General features: G+C 40.3%; 1 protein-coding gene across 1 annotated transcript in view; it reads left to right on the top strand.

Moving 5' to 3' along the window:
• The window catches only part of LOC115217122 (equilibrative nucleoside transporter 3), a 47775-nt gene extending 28163 nt beyond the window's left edge, over nt 1-19612 (top strand). The window contains exons 6-14 of the mRNA XM_029786726.2: nt 1041-1091; nt 2388-2473; nt 3996-4142; nt 4706-4736; nt 7870-7958; nt 10756-10861; nt 15295-15380; nt 16594-16799; nt 19479-19612. Of these exons, the coding sequence (XP_029642586.1) occupies nt 1041-1091; nt 2388-2473; nt 3996-4142; nt 4706-4736; nt 7870-7958; nt 10756-10861; nt 15295-15380; nt 16594-16799; nt 19479-19590 (914 nt within the window). The 3' untranslated portion in view covers nt 19591-19612. The remainder of the gene's footprint in view (nt 1-1040; nt 1092-2387; nt 2474-3995; nt 4143-4705; nt 4737-7869; nt 7959-10755; nt 10862-15294; nt 15381-16593; nt 16800-19478) is intronic.
• Nucleotides 19613-20238: the final 626 nt, after the last annotated feature.

Genomic DNA, 20238 nt, shown 5'->3' with positions numbered 1-20238 from the left:
CTGGGAAGCCAGGAGGCTGCACCAGGTCCCAATCTGATCTGGCAGTGTTTCTACAGCTGGATGCCCTTCCTAATGCCAACCACACTGAGAGTGTAGTGGGAACTTTTTACATGCCACTGGCACAAAGGGCCAGAGGAGCTGGCATTGACCACAATCGATGGTGCTTTTTACATGCCAACGGTACAGAAGCCAGTCAAGGCGGCTCTGGCATCAGCCACATGCGGATGGTGCTTTTTATGTGTTACTGGCAGGGGGCTCACAACTACAATTTCCATTTGATTTGATTTTGATATTGCTGTTGATGTTGATGTACTTGACCCAATAGATCTCCTCAAGCACGGCATGTCACCCTACAATCCAAGGTACTTTTGAGTGGGCTGGTTATGTGACACAGGTGTAGGTTACAGCTGTGGACTCACTTTATTGGCCGGGTCTTCTCAGTCACATCATATCGCCTGAGGTCTTGGTCTTCTGTCATTACCTCTGAGAAGCCCAACATTCGAAGGTCAAGCTTCACCACCTCATCCCATGTCTTCCTGGGCTCCCTCTTCCACAGGTTCCTTCCACTGTTAAGGAGTGACACTTCTTCACACAACTCTCCTCGTCATCCGCAGTACATGACCATACCAACGCCGACATCTCTCTTGCATTCCACATCTGATGCTTCTTATGTCTACCATTTCTCTCAGGGCGCTTACACTCAGTCGTGTGTGCACACTGACATTACACATCCAGCTTCATTTCTTTCGAGCCTTATCAGTAGGGTGTGATATGTGGGAGATTTGGATGCTATTTCTTGCAAGAGCAACCATTTAGAGCAGGCATGCACACTTTCTTGTTTGAGAAGTGGACCACATGAGACATGGCCCACACTACTAAAAGGTGATTTTCCATTAGGTATGCCATTCAGAAAGTCCTGCAAGCTGGTACTTGCTCATGACTCATATTCTAGAGGTTCCCACATTCAGTTTCTGTAGATAAAGAGCATATTTTAAATTAATAATTTTGTCTTTTTTTTTCTCCTCCATTTTCTATTCTAGATCAAACTGCATTTTTCGTCATTGTTCTCTTGACAATAATATTTCTAAGTGGTGAGTATTTTTTTGTTATCTCATGTTTGTTTATCTGTGGGAAAACGAGCTAGCTTTATATCATCATCATCATCATCACCACCACCTTCAACATTTAGCATCTGCATTCCATGCTGGTATGGATTGGATGGTTTGACAAAATCCAACCATCCAAAGGACTGTAGCAAGCTCCTATTGTCTGTTTTTGGTATTGTTTCTATGGTTGGATGCCCTTCCCAATCGCAACCATCTTACAGAGTGTGCTGGATGTTTTCTCGTATCACCAACACTAGTGCAGTTGCCAAGTAACTTTTAAGACATGGTCCCTCGACTGAGGGAGATGGCTTTATGCCAGGTGTTGAAAGGCAAGTGGATAACAGAGAGACAATAACTTGCTGTTGGCCCAACTGGGAAAGGAGAGAAGAAGCTAGCATGAGGGCTGATCAGGCGGTACTGGCAACAGCCACACTCAAATGGTATTTTTTATGTGTCACCTGCACAGGAGCCAGTCCAGTGGCACTGGCAACAACTTCGCTCAAATGTTGTTTTTCACATGCCACCAGCACAGGTGCCAGTAAAGCATCACTGGTAATGATCATGCTCAAATGATGCTTTTTACGTGCCACTGGGATGGGAGCCAGTCAGCGGCCCTGCTAACGATCACGCTCGGATGGTGCTCTTAGCGCTCCACTAGCACGGATGCCAGTCATGCAGTGTTGTCATTGAATTTGATTTCGATTTCACTTGCCTCAACAGGTCTTTGCAAGCAGAGTTTAGTGTCCAAAGAAGGAAAGGAACACATAAGTGGGCTGGTTACATCCCTGGCATAGGCCACGGGTTATGGTCTCACTTGGCTTGCCGGGTCTTCTCAACCACAGCATAATTCTAAAGGTCTCGGTCATTAGTCATTGCCTCAGTGAGGCGTAATGTTTGATGGTCATGCTTCACCACCTCATCCCAGGTCTTCCTGGGTCTACCTCTTCCACAGTTTCCCGCAACTGCTAGGCTGTGACACTTTTTCACACAGCTATTACTCTTTCTTGTTTCGTTCCCTCTTGTTCTACATAGTCATGTTTTTCAGCTTTCACTGTCATAGAGATCTTTTTCAATTCCAAATAGGTTACCCACTGTCATCATGTTGTCGTCATTGTCATCAGCATCATCATCATCATTATTTATTATTATTATTATTATTATTATTATTATTAATACTTTTTCGCCCCTCACTCATGTTATCTCTATTTTCAGATCTTTACATATGGATAATTTTTCCCCTTTTAGTATACCTAATCATTATCATTGCTGTTTATTTACCAGGATCATCTGCTGTATTGAATGCCACGGCCCTTGGTTTCGCCAGTATAATGCCAACGAAATACATCAATGCCTTAATGGGTGGACAGGTAAGTGTCAACAATAAAAGCTTACAAATGAAGACAGGTGACAATAAACAGCACAACCACTGACTATGTTTTGCAAATAATTTCTTACATTTCTACATTCTGGTTTCAAGTTTCTTCAGAGGTTGAATTCTACAAATTATTGTTACTAATCAAGTATTGGGATCGTTATAAGGGACCATATACCCTTTCTTTCAAAGTTAGGGACTTGTGCATGTTAGAAATCAATTTTGTGTAATCTCCCATTACAGTGACCTCTGTGGGATTTGAAATCAAACCAAGAAGGATTGCAACTAAATTATGCAACAGCTGTGATTGTTACCTTACTGGCACTTGTGCCCGTGCTAGTAGGGTACCAAGAGCACCATCCGAGCGTGATCGTTGCCAGAGCAGCCAACTAGCTCCGTACCGGTGGCACATAAAAGGGCACCATTTGAGCGTGATCATTACCAGCATCGCCTTAGTGGCACCTGTGCCGGTGGCATGTGTAAAAAGATTCGAGCAAGGTCATTGCCAGTACCGCCTGACTGACACCATGCCGGTGGCACATAAAAAGCACACACTACACTCTCGGAGTCGTTGTCGTTAGGAAGGGCATCCAGCTGTAGAAACTCTGCCAGATCAAGATTGGGGCCTGGTGCGGCCGTCTGGTTCGCCAGCCCTCAGTCAAAATCGTCCAACCCATGCTAGCATGGAAAGCAGACGTTAAACGATAGCAATAAAAACGTAACATGGAAATATTAGGTTGAAAAACACTTTTTCAATAGGCAGCCATGAATTTCTCTTATCCAAAAGGGATTTCAACCCAGTATTTAATGCTACCATTTATGTCTTTATGTGTGTTTCAAGATCCATTGTTCCAAAACACAATTATTTCATGTTTACTCAAAAGTTTATAAAAATCAGATTTTATGATGTCAAAAACTCTTAGTTAAGATGAAGGGGGTGAGCAGATAGGATTGTTAGCACGCTGGGGCAGAATGCGTAGTGGCATTTCATCCATCTACAGAGTTCTGACAAGTTCAGCTTTGCCTTTCATCCTTTTGAGGTTGATAAATTAAGTACCAGTTAAACATTGGGGTCATTACGGAGATGCACTTGCATAGCGAGTGACTTGATCTGAGATCGTGTGCTGGAACGAAAACAATTGCAGCGTGGAAGATGTTTATAAGCCATTTAAGAAACCATTAGATTCACTTCAACATTTAAATTTAATTTGTCAAAACATTTTGATGCAGCACGAAGTTTTGTCAGTGAACAGGTCACGGTCTCAAAGCAACGAAAATATTTTGACAAATTATATTTAAATGTTGAAGTGAATCTAATGGTTTTTGTGTGTTTCTGAAATGGCTTATAAACACCTTCCACGCTGCATTGGGGTGATTGTAATTAATTTAACCCCTCCCCTAAGATTGCTGGCCTTGTGCCAAAATTTGAAACCAATAATAATTAAGATCCATATTTCTATCTAAAAATGCAAATTATCTCTAATTTCCTTTTCTTTTTCTTTTCTTCCTCCTTCAAGGCTCTCGGTGGAACATTTGCTTCTTTGGCAAATATCCTGGCATTAGCTACGCTTCCTTCAGTTACAGACAGTGCTCTCCTATACTTCATAATTGCTATCCTAGTCACCATTTTAACCTTCTTTGGATATTTCTATTTATACAAATTGGTAAGTCATGTTTATCTCAATAATTTGCCATTTCCTTTTACTTTTACTGCCATATTTCTTCTCTTTCTTCGCATGTTTTCTTTTTCTTTTTTTACTCCCTTTTTTTTAATGGCTTAGTTTGTACATATAGAATATAAGTTATTCAAAAAAAGTGGTGGTGGTGGTGTGTGTGTTGTGGTAGTGATGGTGAGGATGTAGACAATTATCTTTTTTGTGTTTATTTTGTAAAAATTACTCCCTCTCTTTCTTTCGGAGAGGCACTGAGCGCCTACACGCACACACACACACACGGCAGTAACTCCCGCCAACCGAATTCAATCACAAAGCTTCGGTCGGTTCGGGGCTGTGGCGGAAGACACCTGCCCAAAGCGCCACGCAGTGGGATTGAACCTGGAACCCTGTGGCTAGGAACTCTTTATTTATAAAATTGGTAGACATACTTCTAAACTTTTTGAAATAAATTGTTCCAAAATTAAAATCTTAATTAACTTGCCCTTTCCCTTCAAAATTTTATTCCAAAATTAGAAAGAATTATTAATTATTTATCTATTAAAATTTTTCAGGAATTTTCAAGATATTATATATTCAGAGAGGGTAAGTTTCATAATTATTCATAATTAACAAAATAAATTAAACATTTAAAAAAAATCACTTTTAAGTTATTTATTTATTGTGTACTCTCATGTAAAAGTATTTTGTCTCAGAACAAACAACAAACAAACAAAATCTGTTTCTAGCCAAGCTAGCAAAGAAGAAGGCTTGCTATCTTGCCCAGGATATTAATCGTCTGGAAGCTGTTCAGTGTCATGCAACCAAGAGAATACCCTCCATCAGGCATTTGCCATATTCTGAACGCCTTACTTCCCTGGGCATGGACACACTGAAACTCCGACGTCTGGCAGCTGACTTGGCAGACACCCATAAAATTATTGACCATCTTACAAACAATAACTCTGAGCACCTTTCCAAACTCCACCTGTCTAACACCCGTGGACATGTTTACAAAGTCAGAAAACAGCACAGCTCCCATGACTTTCAGAAACATTTTTTCACGCTGTGTTGCTGAAGCATGGAACAAACTGCCGGCATCAGTTGTTAGTTGTTGGAGCACTGCATCCTTCAAACCTTCCATGCTTCCTGAGATTCGCCAACACTACACCTGATTTTCTCCCCTCCATACACACGCAAGCATGTATCTGACTCATACACTGTTCACTTTCCAGACATTTGTACATTACTGCATATGCTTTATATGTACTTTTGACAAGTTGTGGTGCACCTGAGCACTGTATACAATAATTTCGTTATTATCATTATTGATTTTTTTTCAATATAGTGAGAAAACCTATGGTGCAGGCATGGCTGTGTAGCTAAGAAGTTGCATTCACAGCTCCATGGTTCCAGGTTCAATATCCTAATGGCACCTAAAGCAGAATGTTTTCTATCATAGCCTTAAGTTGGCCATTTAACAGGCAGAATGTATGCAGCAACCTGTTGGATGTGATGTGATGTGTGTGTGTGCACATGCATGTGTGCGTGGAGGCATGTAGCGTAGTTGTTAGGGCATTCAGCTCACAATCGTAAGGTGATGGATTCAATTCCTAGCATTGTGTCTATCGGCACTTCATTTCATATTGTTCCAGTTCACTCAACTGGCAAATATGTGTTCTACCTGTAATTCAGGGGTGGGGGGCAGCCTTGTCACATTCTGTATCCCGCTGAATCTCCCTGGGAACCATGTTAAGTGTATGTCCGTCTGTGAAGTGCTCAGCAACCCATGGGTCTGTTTGGATTGTTGTTGGTGGTGAAGGTTTTATGAAGTGCAAGGGAAATATTGCATCTATTCTTTGGCATGGTGGTCACCACACAGCACTAGAACAATGTGAAATTAAGTGTTTTGCTCACGAACACAACCCATTGCCTGGTCTAGGAATTGAACTGACAATCTGATTCTCATGAGTGAAACACCTTAACCGTTAGAACATGTGTCTTCAGAACAAGGGTACACACATACACATACATACATGCATGCATACATAAGCATATATATTTATAAATGCCAGTATGGACAATGGATGGCTGATGATGACGATGATGATCATCATCATCGTTTAACATCCACTTTCCATGCTAGCATGGACGATTTTAACTGAGGGCTGGCGAACCAGATGGCTGCACCATATTGCTCCAGTCCACTCAGCTGGCAAATATGTGCTCTACTTGTAATTCAATGGGGGCCAGCCTTGTCACATTCTGTATCACGCTGAATCTCCCTGAGAACCATGTTAAGTGTATGCCTGTCTGTGATGCGCTCAGCCACTTTCACATTAATTTCTCAAGCAGGTGGTTCTGGTGATCAAATCAACTGGAAAGCCGATCGCTGCAGCCACCCGGGTGCCAGCTTTTTTATTTCCTTCTTTGTTTGTATATCTATCTCCCCCCCACACACACACAGACACATGCATACATTACATCTTATAAACTCCTGCATATATGAATATATACATTTCATACATGGTTGGTGCCACATAAAAAGTACCCATGCTAATCCCACATAAAAGTCGCCCATGCTGGGGCTACGAAAGAAACGCCCAATACATTCTGTAAAGTGGTTGGCATTAGGAAGAGCATCCAGCTATAGAAACCGGGCCAAAACAGATGAATGGAGCCTGGTGCATCTCTCCAGCTTGCCAGCTGTTGTCAAACTGTCCAACCCATGCCAGCATGGAAAGCAGACTTTGGCACCCTCACCCGCTACTGACTTGGTCACCTAGGTAACGGAAGCTGTCAACTACTTCTAGTTTTTCTCCCTGAAATGTGGCGGAAGTTGTTCTCTGCACATTTTCAGTGTTATTTATTGCTCCTGAGCATCTGCCACGTACAAAAACTATCTTCCCAGTTAGCCTTCCTTTGATGTTGCTGCACCTCTTATGTGTCCATAGCTTACACTTGGTGCATCTTATAGAATTTATACCTCGGCCTTTTCTACAGATTGAGCAGGGCCATCTACATGAAGGGATTTGTGGTTTGTCTACCTTCCTACTTATTAGGACTTTGGTTTTAGCTAGGTTTATTCTAAGGCCCTTCGATTCTAATCCTTGCTTCCACACCTGAAACTTCCCCTCTAGTTCTGATAGTGACTCAGCAATTAGAGCAAGGTCATCAGCATAGAGGAGTTAGTGTTGTTGTTGTTGTTGTTGAGGAGGAAGAAGAGGAGGCAGCTGAGAGAATTGTTAGTGCAGTGGATGAAATGTTTAGCATTATTTCGCCTGTTGCTTCATTCTGAGTTCAAATTCCGCCAAGGTTAACTTTAGCTTTCATCCTTTCAGGGTCGATTAAACGAGTACCAGTTGAATACTGGGGTTGATGTAATTGTCTATCCCCCTCCCCCAAGTTTCGGACCTTGTGCCTATAATAGAAAGGATTTTTATTGTTGTTGTTATTATATGAAAACACACAGTTTATTTTGCTGGTTATGATGGAAAGTGTCAGCTGTCCACAGCCAGCAGACTCAGGTGACACTTGTTTACTGGTCATGCTTCAAGAATCCTACGAAGAATTCTTGCAATTCCAAGCAATGCTCATTTTTGTAGGTGTTCTACCTTCACACTTTCACCAATCTTTTTCAGTCTACTTTCCTCATTGACCACAACCTTCGTATTTCCCTCTTCAAATCCTCTATTATTATTATTGTTGTTGTTGTTATTATTTATCATTTTTTTTTCAGGTAGTTCCTATATTTATGATGTCCATGAAAATGATAAAATAATCAATAAACGCCAAGTTCAGTCCAGTATCTGGAGTGTCTTTTTAAAAGTAAGTACTGTTTTGTTAACAAGACATACAGTGAGTATTCTCTGTAGGTGACTTATTTTTACTGATAGAGTACAAAGTTCCAAATTTATAGAAGAGAAAAGTTAGCATCTACAAGCCATGGAATATGGTTAGTAATACTGGGAGGTGGATTTTATCATTATCTTCAGGCAAAGTAACTTTTCAAAATGCTGTCCCTTTCTATAATGATGCTCCGCATAGCAGTGGATTCTCGGAGGGGATCCAGTATATTTGTAGTGACTGTAGCCATAATAGAGCATGTAGGATTAGGACTAGAAAGGTTTTGTTGTTCAACCGAAACTTCAGTGCTACTGTTTGAATTAATGTAGGCAAAAAACTTTTTAGTTTAGTCTCAAGACATTTTCCAACTTGTCATAAATACCATAGAATCTTTGATAGAAGAATCTGTAAGGTTAGCTGTTCTTGTTGCAAGAACTTCACCTCTCTAATAAACCAGCATAACACAAAAACACCAAACAAAACTATTGGCACCACTGAAGGAAACAACCAGAAATGTAATTTCAAAGACCAAGATTGTGTAATTATAGGTGTAGTTTACAGAGCCAGGGTCCAGATAGACAACACAGGAACCCGCTGACCAGGTTTAGACACATTAGGCGGCAAACTGGCAGAAAGGTTAGCACGTTGGGCGAAATGCGTAGCCATATTTTGTCTGCTGCTACGTTCTGAGTTCAAATTCCGCCGAGGTCGACTTTGCCTTTCATCCTTTTGGGGTCGATATAATCGACTTAATCCGTTTGTCTGTCCTTATTTGTCCCCTCTGTATTTAGCCCCTTGTGGGTAGTAAAGAAATAGGTTTAGACACATTTCGTTGTTCATGAAAGTGCTTTATAATTGAAGTGTGACTTAAATTGAATTGTTTTGTTAACCCAAAGTTTGCTTTGGGTTTTCCTCAAGTATGGTTTTCTAAAACTCCATATTAACAAAATTTGGTCATCTAGATCAAGGGGAATCTTTAAAAGAAAAATTTTCCAAGCAAAGTTAGCCAAATGCTTATTGGCCTTTCTGGACACTTAAAGCTTCATTTCCATAAACAGAATGAGTATTTCTAGCACCCCAGGCTAAAGAAGGTCTTCACCCACGTAATGTATTGTTATCTGTTTGGTGGGATGTGAAAGGTTTAGTCCACTTTTAACTTTTAAACCTAAACCAAATGATGACAAAGGAAATCTATTGTGAGCAGCTTGAGTGGCTTAAGTCAGCACATGAAGAAAAACGTCCATCTCTGGTTTCAAGACAAAAGGTGTTCTTCCATCAGGATAATGCTCGGCCACATACAGCGAGGATCACATTCCAAAGACTGGAGCAGTTTAAATGGGGAACGATGCCCACCTGCCAGACATTGCCCCATCTGATTACCATTTATTCTGCAGTCTTCAAAATCATTTGGACAGAAAAAAAATATGTTGTCTTAGATGAGGTCAGAATAGTAGTAGATGAGTATTTTCCATGACGGGGAAGTGAATTTTGGAAGAGGGGCCTTGCAAGTCTACCAGATAGATGGAAAAGTATTGCAGAAAATGAAGGAGAGTATATTTTAGATTAAAAACGAACTTTGTTTATCATAATTTTGAAAAATAAAATAAGTATAAAAAAAAACACATTATTCATGGGATCACCCAATATATATATACATGTATATATATATATATCACCATGACCGACCAGGCTATCAGATGTTTCTACACACAATGCGCTTCTCATTGTATTAGCCTTCAAATGACGCCACCCCGCTGGCTAAGTGAGCAGGCCAACAGAAGAAAGAGTGAAAGAGTACAGCAGGGATCGCCACCACCCACTGCCAGAGCCTCGTGGAGCTTTAGGTATTTTCGCCCAATAAACACTCACAACGCCCGGCCTGGGAATCGAAACCGCGATCCTACGGCCGCGAGTACACTGCCCTAACCACTGGGTCATTGCGCCTCCACACACACACACACATATATATATATATATACGCATACATACACACACACGTGTGTGTGTGTGTGTTTCCTTGTCTTGGCATTACACACTGGTCATAGACAGACCTCAAAGTCATACAAGTGGCAGTATCGTTCTGTTTGCTGTGTTCCATGAGACCCTGTCTGGCCATTACGGTGTTCATGATCAAAGGATTAGCAGAAATATTTCTTCACTTAGAAACGGGTGATGGTGGGTGACTGGAAGGATGTCTATCCATAGAAAGTTCTCCCTCAGAGAATTCCATCGGACCTATGCAAGTATAGAAAAGGGGATGTTAAAATGATGATCGAAATCGAATTGAACCAGCCAGGATCCCTGGTCTGGTGGTACGTAAAAAGCACTATCCGACTCGTGGCCGATGCCAGCACCGCCTCGACTGGCTTCCGTGCCGGTGGCACATAAAATACACCAATCCGACCGTGGCCGTTGCCAGCCTCGCCTGGCACCTGTGCAGGTGGCACGTAAAAAGCACCCACTACATTCTTGGAGTGGTTGATGTTAGGAAGGGCATCCAGCTGTAGAAACACTGCCAGATCAGATTGGAGCCTGGTGCAGCCTTCTGGCTTCCCAGATCCCCGGTCAAACCGTCCAACCCATTCTAGCATGGAAAACGGACGCTAAACGATGATGATGATGATGATGAATAAGTGTGTGCATAAACACACGCATGCACATCATAGAAATGCATGAACATGTTCACACACACGCGCGCATACACACACACACACACACATTTTAGGTTATGCTTTAATTCATTGGTTTTATTTGGTTTTTTTCCCCCCCTCATCTTCAGATTTGGAAATGGGGGTTTGCAGCACTGTTGACCTTTGCTGTAACACTCAGTTGTTTTCCTGCTGCTTCCTCTAGTATTCAACCAATCAATGACCTCGGCTGGTTCGGTAATTATGACCTTTTTCTATTTTCTTGTAATATTCTGTCTGATATATCTGCCGCTTTTCAACTATTTGCCGCTAATTATTTGATATAGAATATCATTGACATTCTAATATTCTCAGAACATTTTAATGCACTAATTATGCAATTTTTTCTTTATAAACGTGTAGGAGTCGCTGTGTGGTAAGTTGCTTGCTTACGAGCCACATGGTTCCGGGTTCAGTCCCACTGCGTGGCACCTTGGGCAAGTGCCTTCTACTATAGCCTCGGGCCGATCAAAACCTTGTGAGTGCATTTGGTAGACAGAAACTGAAAGAAGCCCGTCGTATATATATGTATGTGTGTGTATGTGTTTGTGTGTCTGTGTTTATCCCGCCAACATCACTTGACAACCAATGCTGATGTGTTTATGTCCCCGTAACTTAGCGATTCGGTAAAAGGAGCATGATAGAATAAGTACTGGGGTCGATTTGCTTGACTAAAGGCGGTGCTCCAGCATGGCCACAGTCAAATGACTGAAACAAGTGAAGGAGTAAAAGAGTGTCAGAGAGAGAGAGAGAGAGGGAGATGTGATCTGTCTTTTCCACAATCTATTATGAAAATGTGTTGATTTTCTGTGTTTGTACTTTGGTTTTGATTAATTTCTGATAATTACAATTAACTGATGCCAGAAAAAAACCTGTGTGCGTGTGTGCAAGGTGCATGATGTAAAGAGAACCAAATTTTATTTTCATCAACCGTTGACTTAGTTTGGTCACTTGGTAGTTCCAACAATGCTTGCAATGCATTTTACAAGGTCCCATGTTCAATCTTAATATGCATCACATTTGGCAGGCCCTTTTTTTCTTCTTCCGACCCACGTGGGGCAATTAGTGAAATTGGATTGATGGAAACTACAAACCTGGACTAGACTCATCAATTTGATTTTATCTGATTCATGCTGCTTCTGCTTTGGAGGTTATGTGAAAGGGTTATGGAAAAACTTTGTAACAAGATGATGGTCTCAGGAACACTTGAGGGGTGTCTGTCTTATCTTGTCACATACAATTGTCGAAGAAAGAACCAAAATCCGACTGTCTTCAATAGCAATAAATAACACTTGATTTTCCGGGTTTCACAGATAAAAATATATACATATATTTTCCTTAAGGGCGAACCGGCAGCCAAGTCCACAAGACTGTTCATAAATGTTCACTTGTGTGAGCCAAGAAGATACTGTCTCTGTTCCCACTTTGAAGAGAGCTTCTCTGTGTGTAGGGTTTTCCCTGAGAGAAGTTTCATGTCCACTCGTTAGGGCTGCTCTTCCAAAAAGAAAGATTTAGTGGGAACGCTTTCAGTTTGCAGTTCCTGCGCATGCACGAGGGAACTTCCTGCAGCCTACTGGAAGTAATCCAACTCTGCACATGTGCGCTGAAACTTCCAAAATAGCGTCACTACAACTTCATAACCACTTGACCATGGTTGTGCCTTTATACCATTATGTAAATTTATTTAAGTCCTTACTAGTTTGCTTACATTTTCTGTGAGATATATTTTTAACTGTGGCAGTTGAGAGATAAAGAATGTGATCCTTGATGAGTGTTTATAAATACAAAACTGGCTGTGCCCACTTCTGTTCTCATTGCCAAAGATATTTCATTGGAACAGGTGCCTCCTATCTGTTACCTTAATTATCGTTATCACTTAACGTCCACTTTTGCACTCCTCCATGGGTCATATGGAATTTGTTGCAGGAGATTTTCTACAGCTGGGATGCTCTTCTTGTCACCAACCCTCACCTGTTTCCAAGCAAAGTAATCTTTGGAAGCCTGGCAACAAACAACATCGCTTGTATGGTGGGGATGCTCATTTACAATCATTACACGCAAACACATACACACGCATGTGCACACACACATACACACACTATACAGGATGCGATGGGTAAACTGTCACCATTTTGTACTTTTAGTTTCATGTATGCACATTATTTTTTTTGATTTGTTGACTATGCAGTATAGTAGGGTCAGATGGGCACCATGTATGAGCAAAAAAGCACCATGATGCAATTCACTCAGCCAGAAATTTGAAAACTACATGCTGTACTGCTTGGCATTCACACCAGAAGCTCCAGTACAAACATTTCAGAGTGTTTGAGTGTCAATTTGAGGAGAGTGCAATCTGAGGATATGTACCGAGAGTACATCCAGTGAACATCCAGGAGTGATGATGACATTATGCCTCCATTCATCTTCCCACACGGCCTCAAACTCAACACGGTGACCTACATCAAATGCCTGGAGGAAGTAGTGCTACCCTGGGTGAAGTGGGTGGCTGCTGGAATACCCTATGCCTGGCTACAGGACTCTGCACCATGCCACTCATGGCTGTCAGACAATTTCTGTGACCACACCATCCCTAACATCTGGCCACCTAACTCCCTTGATTATTATGTTTGAGGTGCAGTTGAGTGAATGACCAACAAAATTCCTTGTAACACCAAAGATGAACTGAAGGCAAGGATTATGGCTGCATTCACCAACTTAAACAAGGAGACCATCCATAAGAGTTGCAGGAGATTCCAAAGTCGTCTGGAGGCTGTGGTTGAAGCCAATGGCGACTTTATTGAATAAATTTACTTAAATATTGAAAACCATCTTCTGCAAGTTCTTTCATTCAAGCATTCTTTCCCATAAACTGAGTGTATGTTTCGAGTCGCTTCAGCTGCAGAGTTTCCTTTTTTTCACTCATAAAGCATTATGTGCCTTAAATGGTCTTTGAATACTTCCATGTTAAAAAGGGTTTTAATCAAAGAAATTTTAATTATATTATTCTGTAAAGTAATATTTAATTGTGTTATCTGTACACAAATGCATAAAAATAATTTCTAATTCCATTAGACATTCTAAAATACTATTAAATTTCATTCAATTTTAAAAAAGGTAAAATCGGACGGAACTTATGGGATGACCTGATATATCTGTTAAAATGAGATGTCAGTGTTATTTTCATTTTTGCTCAATTTAGATGACAGTTTATTCACCGCACCTTGTATATATATATATATATATATATATACATGACAGGCTTCTTTCAGTTTCCATCTACCAAATCTACTCACAAGACTTTGGTGGACCTGGGGCTATAGTAGATGCCACTTGCCCAAAGTGTTATGCAGTGGGACTAAATCCAAGATGATTGGGTTGGAAGCAAACCTCTTAACCACACAGCCAAGCATGTGCCTTATATATGTGTATATATATCTGGTCTTTCAAAATGTGACCTCGTGTGTACCGTTGGCGATTTTTTTTCCTCTGTCTTCCCTTCTCTGGATCTTTCCTTCTCCTATGTTTCCGCCAAAGAGCTCCGCTCGAAACGTTAAACCCTCCTTCTTTCCTTCTTTCCTGAGCGTCCAATAATACTATATTTGTTCCACGTCCGCGCGTTGTTGTGTTTTTTTGTGCTTTCTTGTTTGGATTAACTATGTATATATATATATATATATACCATACGAGTGAGATCGTTGCCAGAGCAACAAGCTGGCCTTCGTGCCGATGCCATGTCAAACACACCATTCGAGCGTGATCATTCCCTCATTGCCTTACTAGCACTTGTGCTGGTGGCACGTGAAACATTCAAGCGAGGTTGTTGCCAGTACCGCCTGACTGGCTCCCGTGCCGGTGACACGTAAAAGCACCCACTACACTCTCGGAGTTGTTGGAGTTAGGAAGGGCCTCCAGCTGTAGAAACTCTGCCAGATCAGATTGGAGTCTGGTTCGCCAGACCTCAGTCAAATTGTCCAACCCATGCTAGCATGGAAAGCGGATGTTAAATGATTATGATGATGAAGATATATAATATATATATATGTATATATTATATATATATATATATATATATATATGTATATATAATATATATATATGTATATATATGTATATGTATATATATGTATATGTATATATATATGTATATGTATATATATGTATATTATATATATGTATATGTATATATATGTATATATGTATATGTATATATATATATATATTATATGTATATGTATATATGTATATGTATATATATATATAGTATATGTATATATATATACATATGTATATATGTATATGTATATATATATGTATATGTATATATATATATATATATATATATATATATATATATATAGTATATATATATATTATGTATATGTATATATATATATATATGTAATATATATACATATATATATATATATATATATATATATATATATATATATATATATATATATATATATACACACTATAATTTGTATCAAGAAAACAATGTTATTCTGAATGATTGTTAACTTCTATTTTTGGACATAGCAATTTAACTCAATGTATTGATGTAGGCCAGTCCCCTCTGTCAATCTGCTTATTTCTTCTTCTTCTTCTTCTTCTTCTCTCTCTCTTTTCAGAACGGTTCTATAGTCCAGTTGTGAACTTTTTAGTATTCAACGTGACAGACTTGTTAGGGAGAATCATCGCAGGCAAAACTCGTTTTGTAAGTAGACATTGCTCATACATGTGTGTCTTAATGGGCCTAATATGTGTGTGACTGTTTATCTGTCTGCCTTTCTGTCTATTTCTATGTCCAAATGATTGCTTATCAGTCTTTCTGAAGGTAGACATCTATCTGTGAGTTGATCTATTTATCAACTGAATTATCATCATCATCATCATCATCATCACCACCACCATCGAAACAATAATCATCTTCATTATCAGCTTTATTACTATTTTAATTCTTTTGTAACCATATTTCTGCTGAAATACATAGATTTCCTTTAAATTTATTCTAAAAATAATAAAAATATTTTTTTTAAATGGCTTTGATGGGAAGCAAAACAGAAAAGGGATTTAATAAGAGTAATCTCCCTCGAGCTTCTAGAATGTTCGAGACCTTTCTGGAAGCTTCCGGTTTACGTGGAAATCAGGGACTTCTGGTCCATCCCTTATATAAAGGAAAGAAATTCTAAACTCGTGCCACTCTGTGTCTCTCGACCCTTTGGCTAGCAATGAGTCAAGCCGCCACCCTTTACGCCCACTCATGCGTTGATTTTTGTTCCTCTAGCTTTATAAAAAGACTGAAGTGTTACGTGTCAGTGACTCTGAACGTGTACATCTGTTTCACTGAGTAATATCAGGAAATATGGCAGACACACAATAATTACGATTTAACTTTAATCAAATTGGTAGGTGCTTAAGCAAAATAATGAAATGAATAGTAAATTTTAGGAGAAAAATATTAATTACATTAAAATATAATTAAATAGAGCAGTATTCAAAAAGTAAGAAAGAAAATCAAACTTTTTCTTTGTATTGATTTTATAAACTAGAAATTTACCTTTCTCTCTCTCTCTCTATCTATTTATATCTCCTCTCTCTCTATCTATTTATATCTCCTCTCTCTCTCTCTATCTATCTATCTCTCCCCTCTCTCTCACTTGCTATATAGAAAGATAGACAGAGAGACAGACAGACAGACTGATTGATATGATAGATGGATTGTGATACACAAACTTCCTCTCTTCTTCCTATGTTATCTTCTACTAACCAACACTACTACTACTGCTACTACTACCACTACTGCAACTACTACCACTACTACTAACAATTACCTCCATTTCTACTTACACTACCACTGTTTCCATCACCACTACTACTACAGTAGATACCTCATCTAATGGCCTTTATGTCAAAAATCTAACTTTCAGTTGTTCAAACCAAAATCTTCGACGTTGTTCCTAATTACTGCACTGCTGCGCCTGGTGTTCATCCCGCTGATAATGCTGTGCAATGTGCAACCACGTGAACACATGACTGTATTGTTTGACAACGACTATGCTGCAGGAATAATCATCTTCTTCCTGGGACTTAGCAATGGTTTCATTAGTAACACAAGTATGATGCTTGCACCACGGTAAGTTACCCGAATCTCTCAATCTTTCTTTAATGTGCATGCGTGTGTGTGTGTGTGTGTGCAAGCTGGCAGAAACGTTAGCCAAACGTCTCAGTCATTTCTCTCCATGAGGTCCAACACTTGAAAGGTGCTCTTCACGTTCCACCGACATTGGCCACTTTGCTTCCATGTGGCCCAACATTCAAGAGGTGCTTTTTATGTACCACTAGCATAGGTGCTAGTTATGTGAGACCAGCATCAGCCATGACTACGATTTCGCTTAGCTTGGCGATGTGCAGCGCTTAACAAGACCCACCAAGTCAAGAGAAATTATAGTCATGGCCAACGCTGGTGTCACATAACTGGCATGTAAAGGTCTTTCGAGCATTGGGCCTCATGGAGACAAAGTGGCTGAGTTCCTTTCAAGTGTTGGGCTCAAAGTTCAAAGATCATGCTTCACCACCTCCTCCCATGTCTTCCTGGGTCTACCTCTACCACAGGTTCCCTCCACAGTTAGAGATCGACATTTCTTTACATAGCTGTCCTCATCCATACACATCACATGACCATACCAGTGCAGTCATCTCTCTTGCACACCACATCTGATGCCTCTTTAGCTCAACTTTTCTATGAAAATGTTTACACTCTGTCATACATGCACACTGACATTACACATCTAGCAAAGCATACTGGCTTTATTTCTTTCAACCCTACGCATGTCCTTGGCTGCCACAGCTCATGTTTTACTGCCATGTAGCATGGCTGTTCATACACTGGCATCATACAAGCTCACCTTGATAATGGAAGCTATTGACTACCTTTAGCTTACCCCATTCGCATGTGATGGAGTGTATTTTCTCTACATTTTTCCGTAGTTATTCTACCTGTGCATCTTCCACACACAAAAGCTATTTTCCCTCTTAATCTTCCTCTGATTTTGCTGCATCTCTTATGGGTCCATAGCTTACACCGAGTGCATCTTATGGAGTTTCTACCTATGCCTTTTCTACTGATTGAGTAGAGCCAATACTGAAGGCATTTGTGATTTGTCTACCTTCCTACATATTAAAACTTTGATTTTTGCTAGGTTGACTCTAAGGCCCTTCTATTCTAGGCCTTGCTTCCATGCTGGGAACTTTTCCAGTTCTGGTAGTGATTCAACTATAAGAACAAGGTCAGCAGCATAGAGGAGTTCTCAGGGGCGGCCTGTCTTAAATTCCTCTGTTAATGCCTGGAGGACTATGATGAACAAGAGGGGGCTGAGGACTGATCCTTGGTGAACCTCTACCCATACCCTGAATTCTTTGCTGTACTCGTCAACCCACACCTTACTGACAGCATCCCTGTACGTGGCTTGTACAGCTCTCACCAACCACTTGTCTGTCCCTAGTTTCTACACTGACCACTAGATAAGGGATCGGGGGACCCCGTCAAAGGTTTTCTCCAAGTCAACAAAAGCCAAGTACAGAGGTTTATCTTCCTTGCAGCTGCCTTACCAGAAATATAGCACCAGTGATGCTCTCCCTGGCACAAAACCAAACTGTATCTCATCTAGACTCTCTCTCTCTCCCTAATTAGTTGGGCTGTGACCCTCTTCCTGACTTTCATCTCCTGATCCAACAATTTGATACCTCAAATTGTTTGTACCTACATAAACATGTGTGTGTGTAACTCTAATTCTCTTTCTTTCCTTTTCTTCTCATGTATTTTCCCACTTCTGCCTTCTCATTTTTTTCTTCTAATTTCTCTTCTTCCAGCATCCTGTTTGAAAAATTAAATAGGCCATAGGCTCAGAGCCTGAGATTGCTTGGAGACACAAAGCATGTTATAAAAACCTCCAGCAGGAAACTATCAGTTTATCATCATCATCATCATCGTTTAGCGTCCGCTTTCCGTGCTGGCATGGGTTGGACGGTGCAACTGGGGTCTGGGAAGCCAGAAGGCTGCATCAGGCCCAGTCTGATCTGGCAATGTTTCTACGGCTGGATGCCCTTCCTAACGCCAACCACTCCGTGAGTGTAGTGGGTGCTTTTTACGTGCCACTGGCACGGAGGCCAGGCGAGGCTGGCAACGGCCACGATCGGATGGTGCTTTTTACGTGCCACTGGCACGGAGGCCAGGCGAGGCTGGCAACGGCCACGATCGGATGGTGCTTTTTACTTGCCACTGGCACGGAGGCCAGGCGAGGCTGGCAACGGCCACGATCGGATGGTGCTTTTTACGTGCCACCGGCACGGAAGCCAGTCGGGGCAGCACTGGCAACGGCCACGTTATCTTTATATTGTATACATTAAATAATATTCATTTCTCTGTCTCTCTTGATAGAGTACCTTTTTAGTTGATCTTACAGAAGTTCTTAATAATTTTCAAAATTAATTTAAATGAAAGCAGTGTATTTCGACAGAAATATAAGATAAGGCGGTGAGTTGGCAGAAACGTTAACATGCCGGTCGAAATGCTTAGCGGTATTTCATCTGCCGCTACATTCCGAGTTCAAATTCCGCTGAGGTCGACTTTGCCTTTCATCCTTTCGGAGTCGATAAATTAAGTACCAGTTACGCACTGGGTGGATATAATCGACTTAATCCATTTGTCTGCCCTTGTTTGTCCCCCTCTGTGTGTAGCCCCTTGTGGGTAGTAAAGAAAAAAGAAATATAACAAAAGAATTTAATGACTTTTTTTATTTTATTTTATTTCCAGTTTGGTTGAAAACCATGAAGCAGAACAGACAGGCACCTTGCTATCATTATTTGTCACAATTGGTCTTGCAGTAGGCTCATGTTTTTCAGTTTTAGTTATCAAATTGGTATAACCATTTTAATCGATATTTTTTAGAGATTAGTAATTTAAAAAAACAAAACATAAAATGATTTTATAATCGAACCTTCAAGTTTTATTAAAACATCGTTATGTTTTAATATTTAATATTCATCAAGGTCATTTGCAATTTTAGTGGGTTTTATTCTGCAGCTCATCAAGTACAGGGTGTGTTACCCACAACCCTGAAACAAAAATTTGCACCAACTGTAACATAACATTGATATAAACTTTTATCTGTGTGTGTGTGTGTGTGTGTAGTATTGAATGGTGAGAATGAGTGCCCAACATCACCTTGGTGGATAGATATTCTTTATTTGCAGAATAACAACATGTAGATGAGTACCAACATTCCCAAATGGATTACTTGAAAACTGTGGAGTCCTATCCAAATGGAAGCATTAGTCGCCTTGTTAATCCATAAATGAAGTATATATATATATATATATATGTACACACACACACACACACACACACACACACACACACAATTGAGTGGACAAACAAAAGGAAGTGACAGCACATGTAGTAGGATTTACCAATGTTATTAAAAACAGTTTGATTCAACCCCATGTGACTTGAAGTTTTGTAGGCTTGTTAGAGAAACCTAGCTTGTTGGGTTGAGGCAGCTGGATGGAAGGAT

This window comes from Octopus sinensis, linkage group LG11 (genome assembly GCF_006345805.1).
Source record: "Octopus sinensis linkage group LG11, ASM634580v1, whole genome shotgun sequence".
NCBI classification, from domain to species: domain Eukaryota; kingdom Metazoa; phylum Mollusca; class Cephalopoda; order Octopoda; family Octopodidae; genus Octopus; species Octopus sinensis.
The sequence above is the reverse complement of the archived record's forward strand: the minus strand, read 5'-3'. Positions and strand labels throughout refer to the sequence as shown.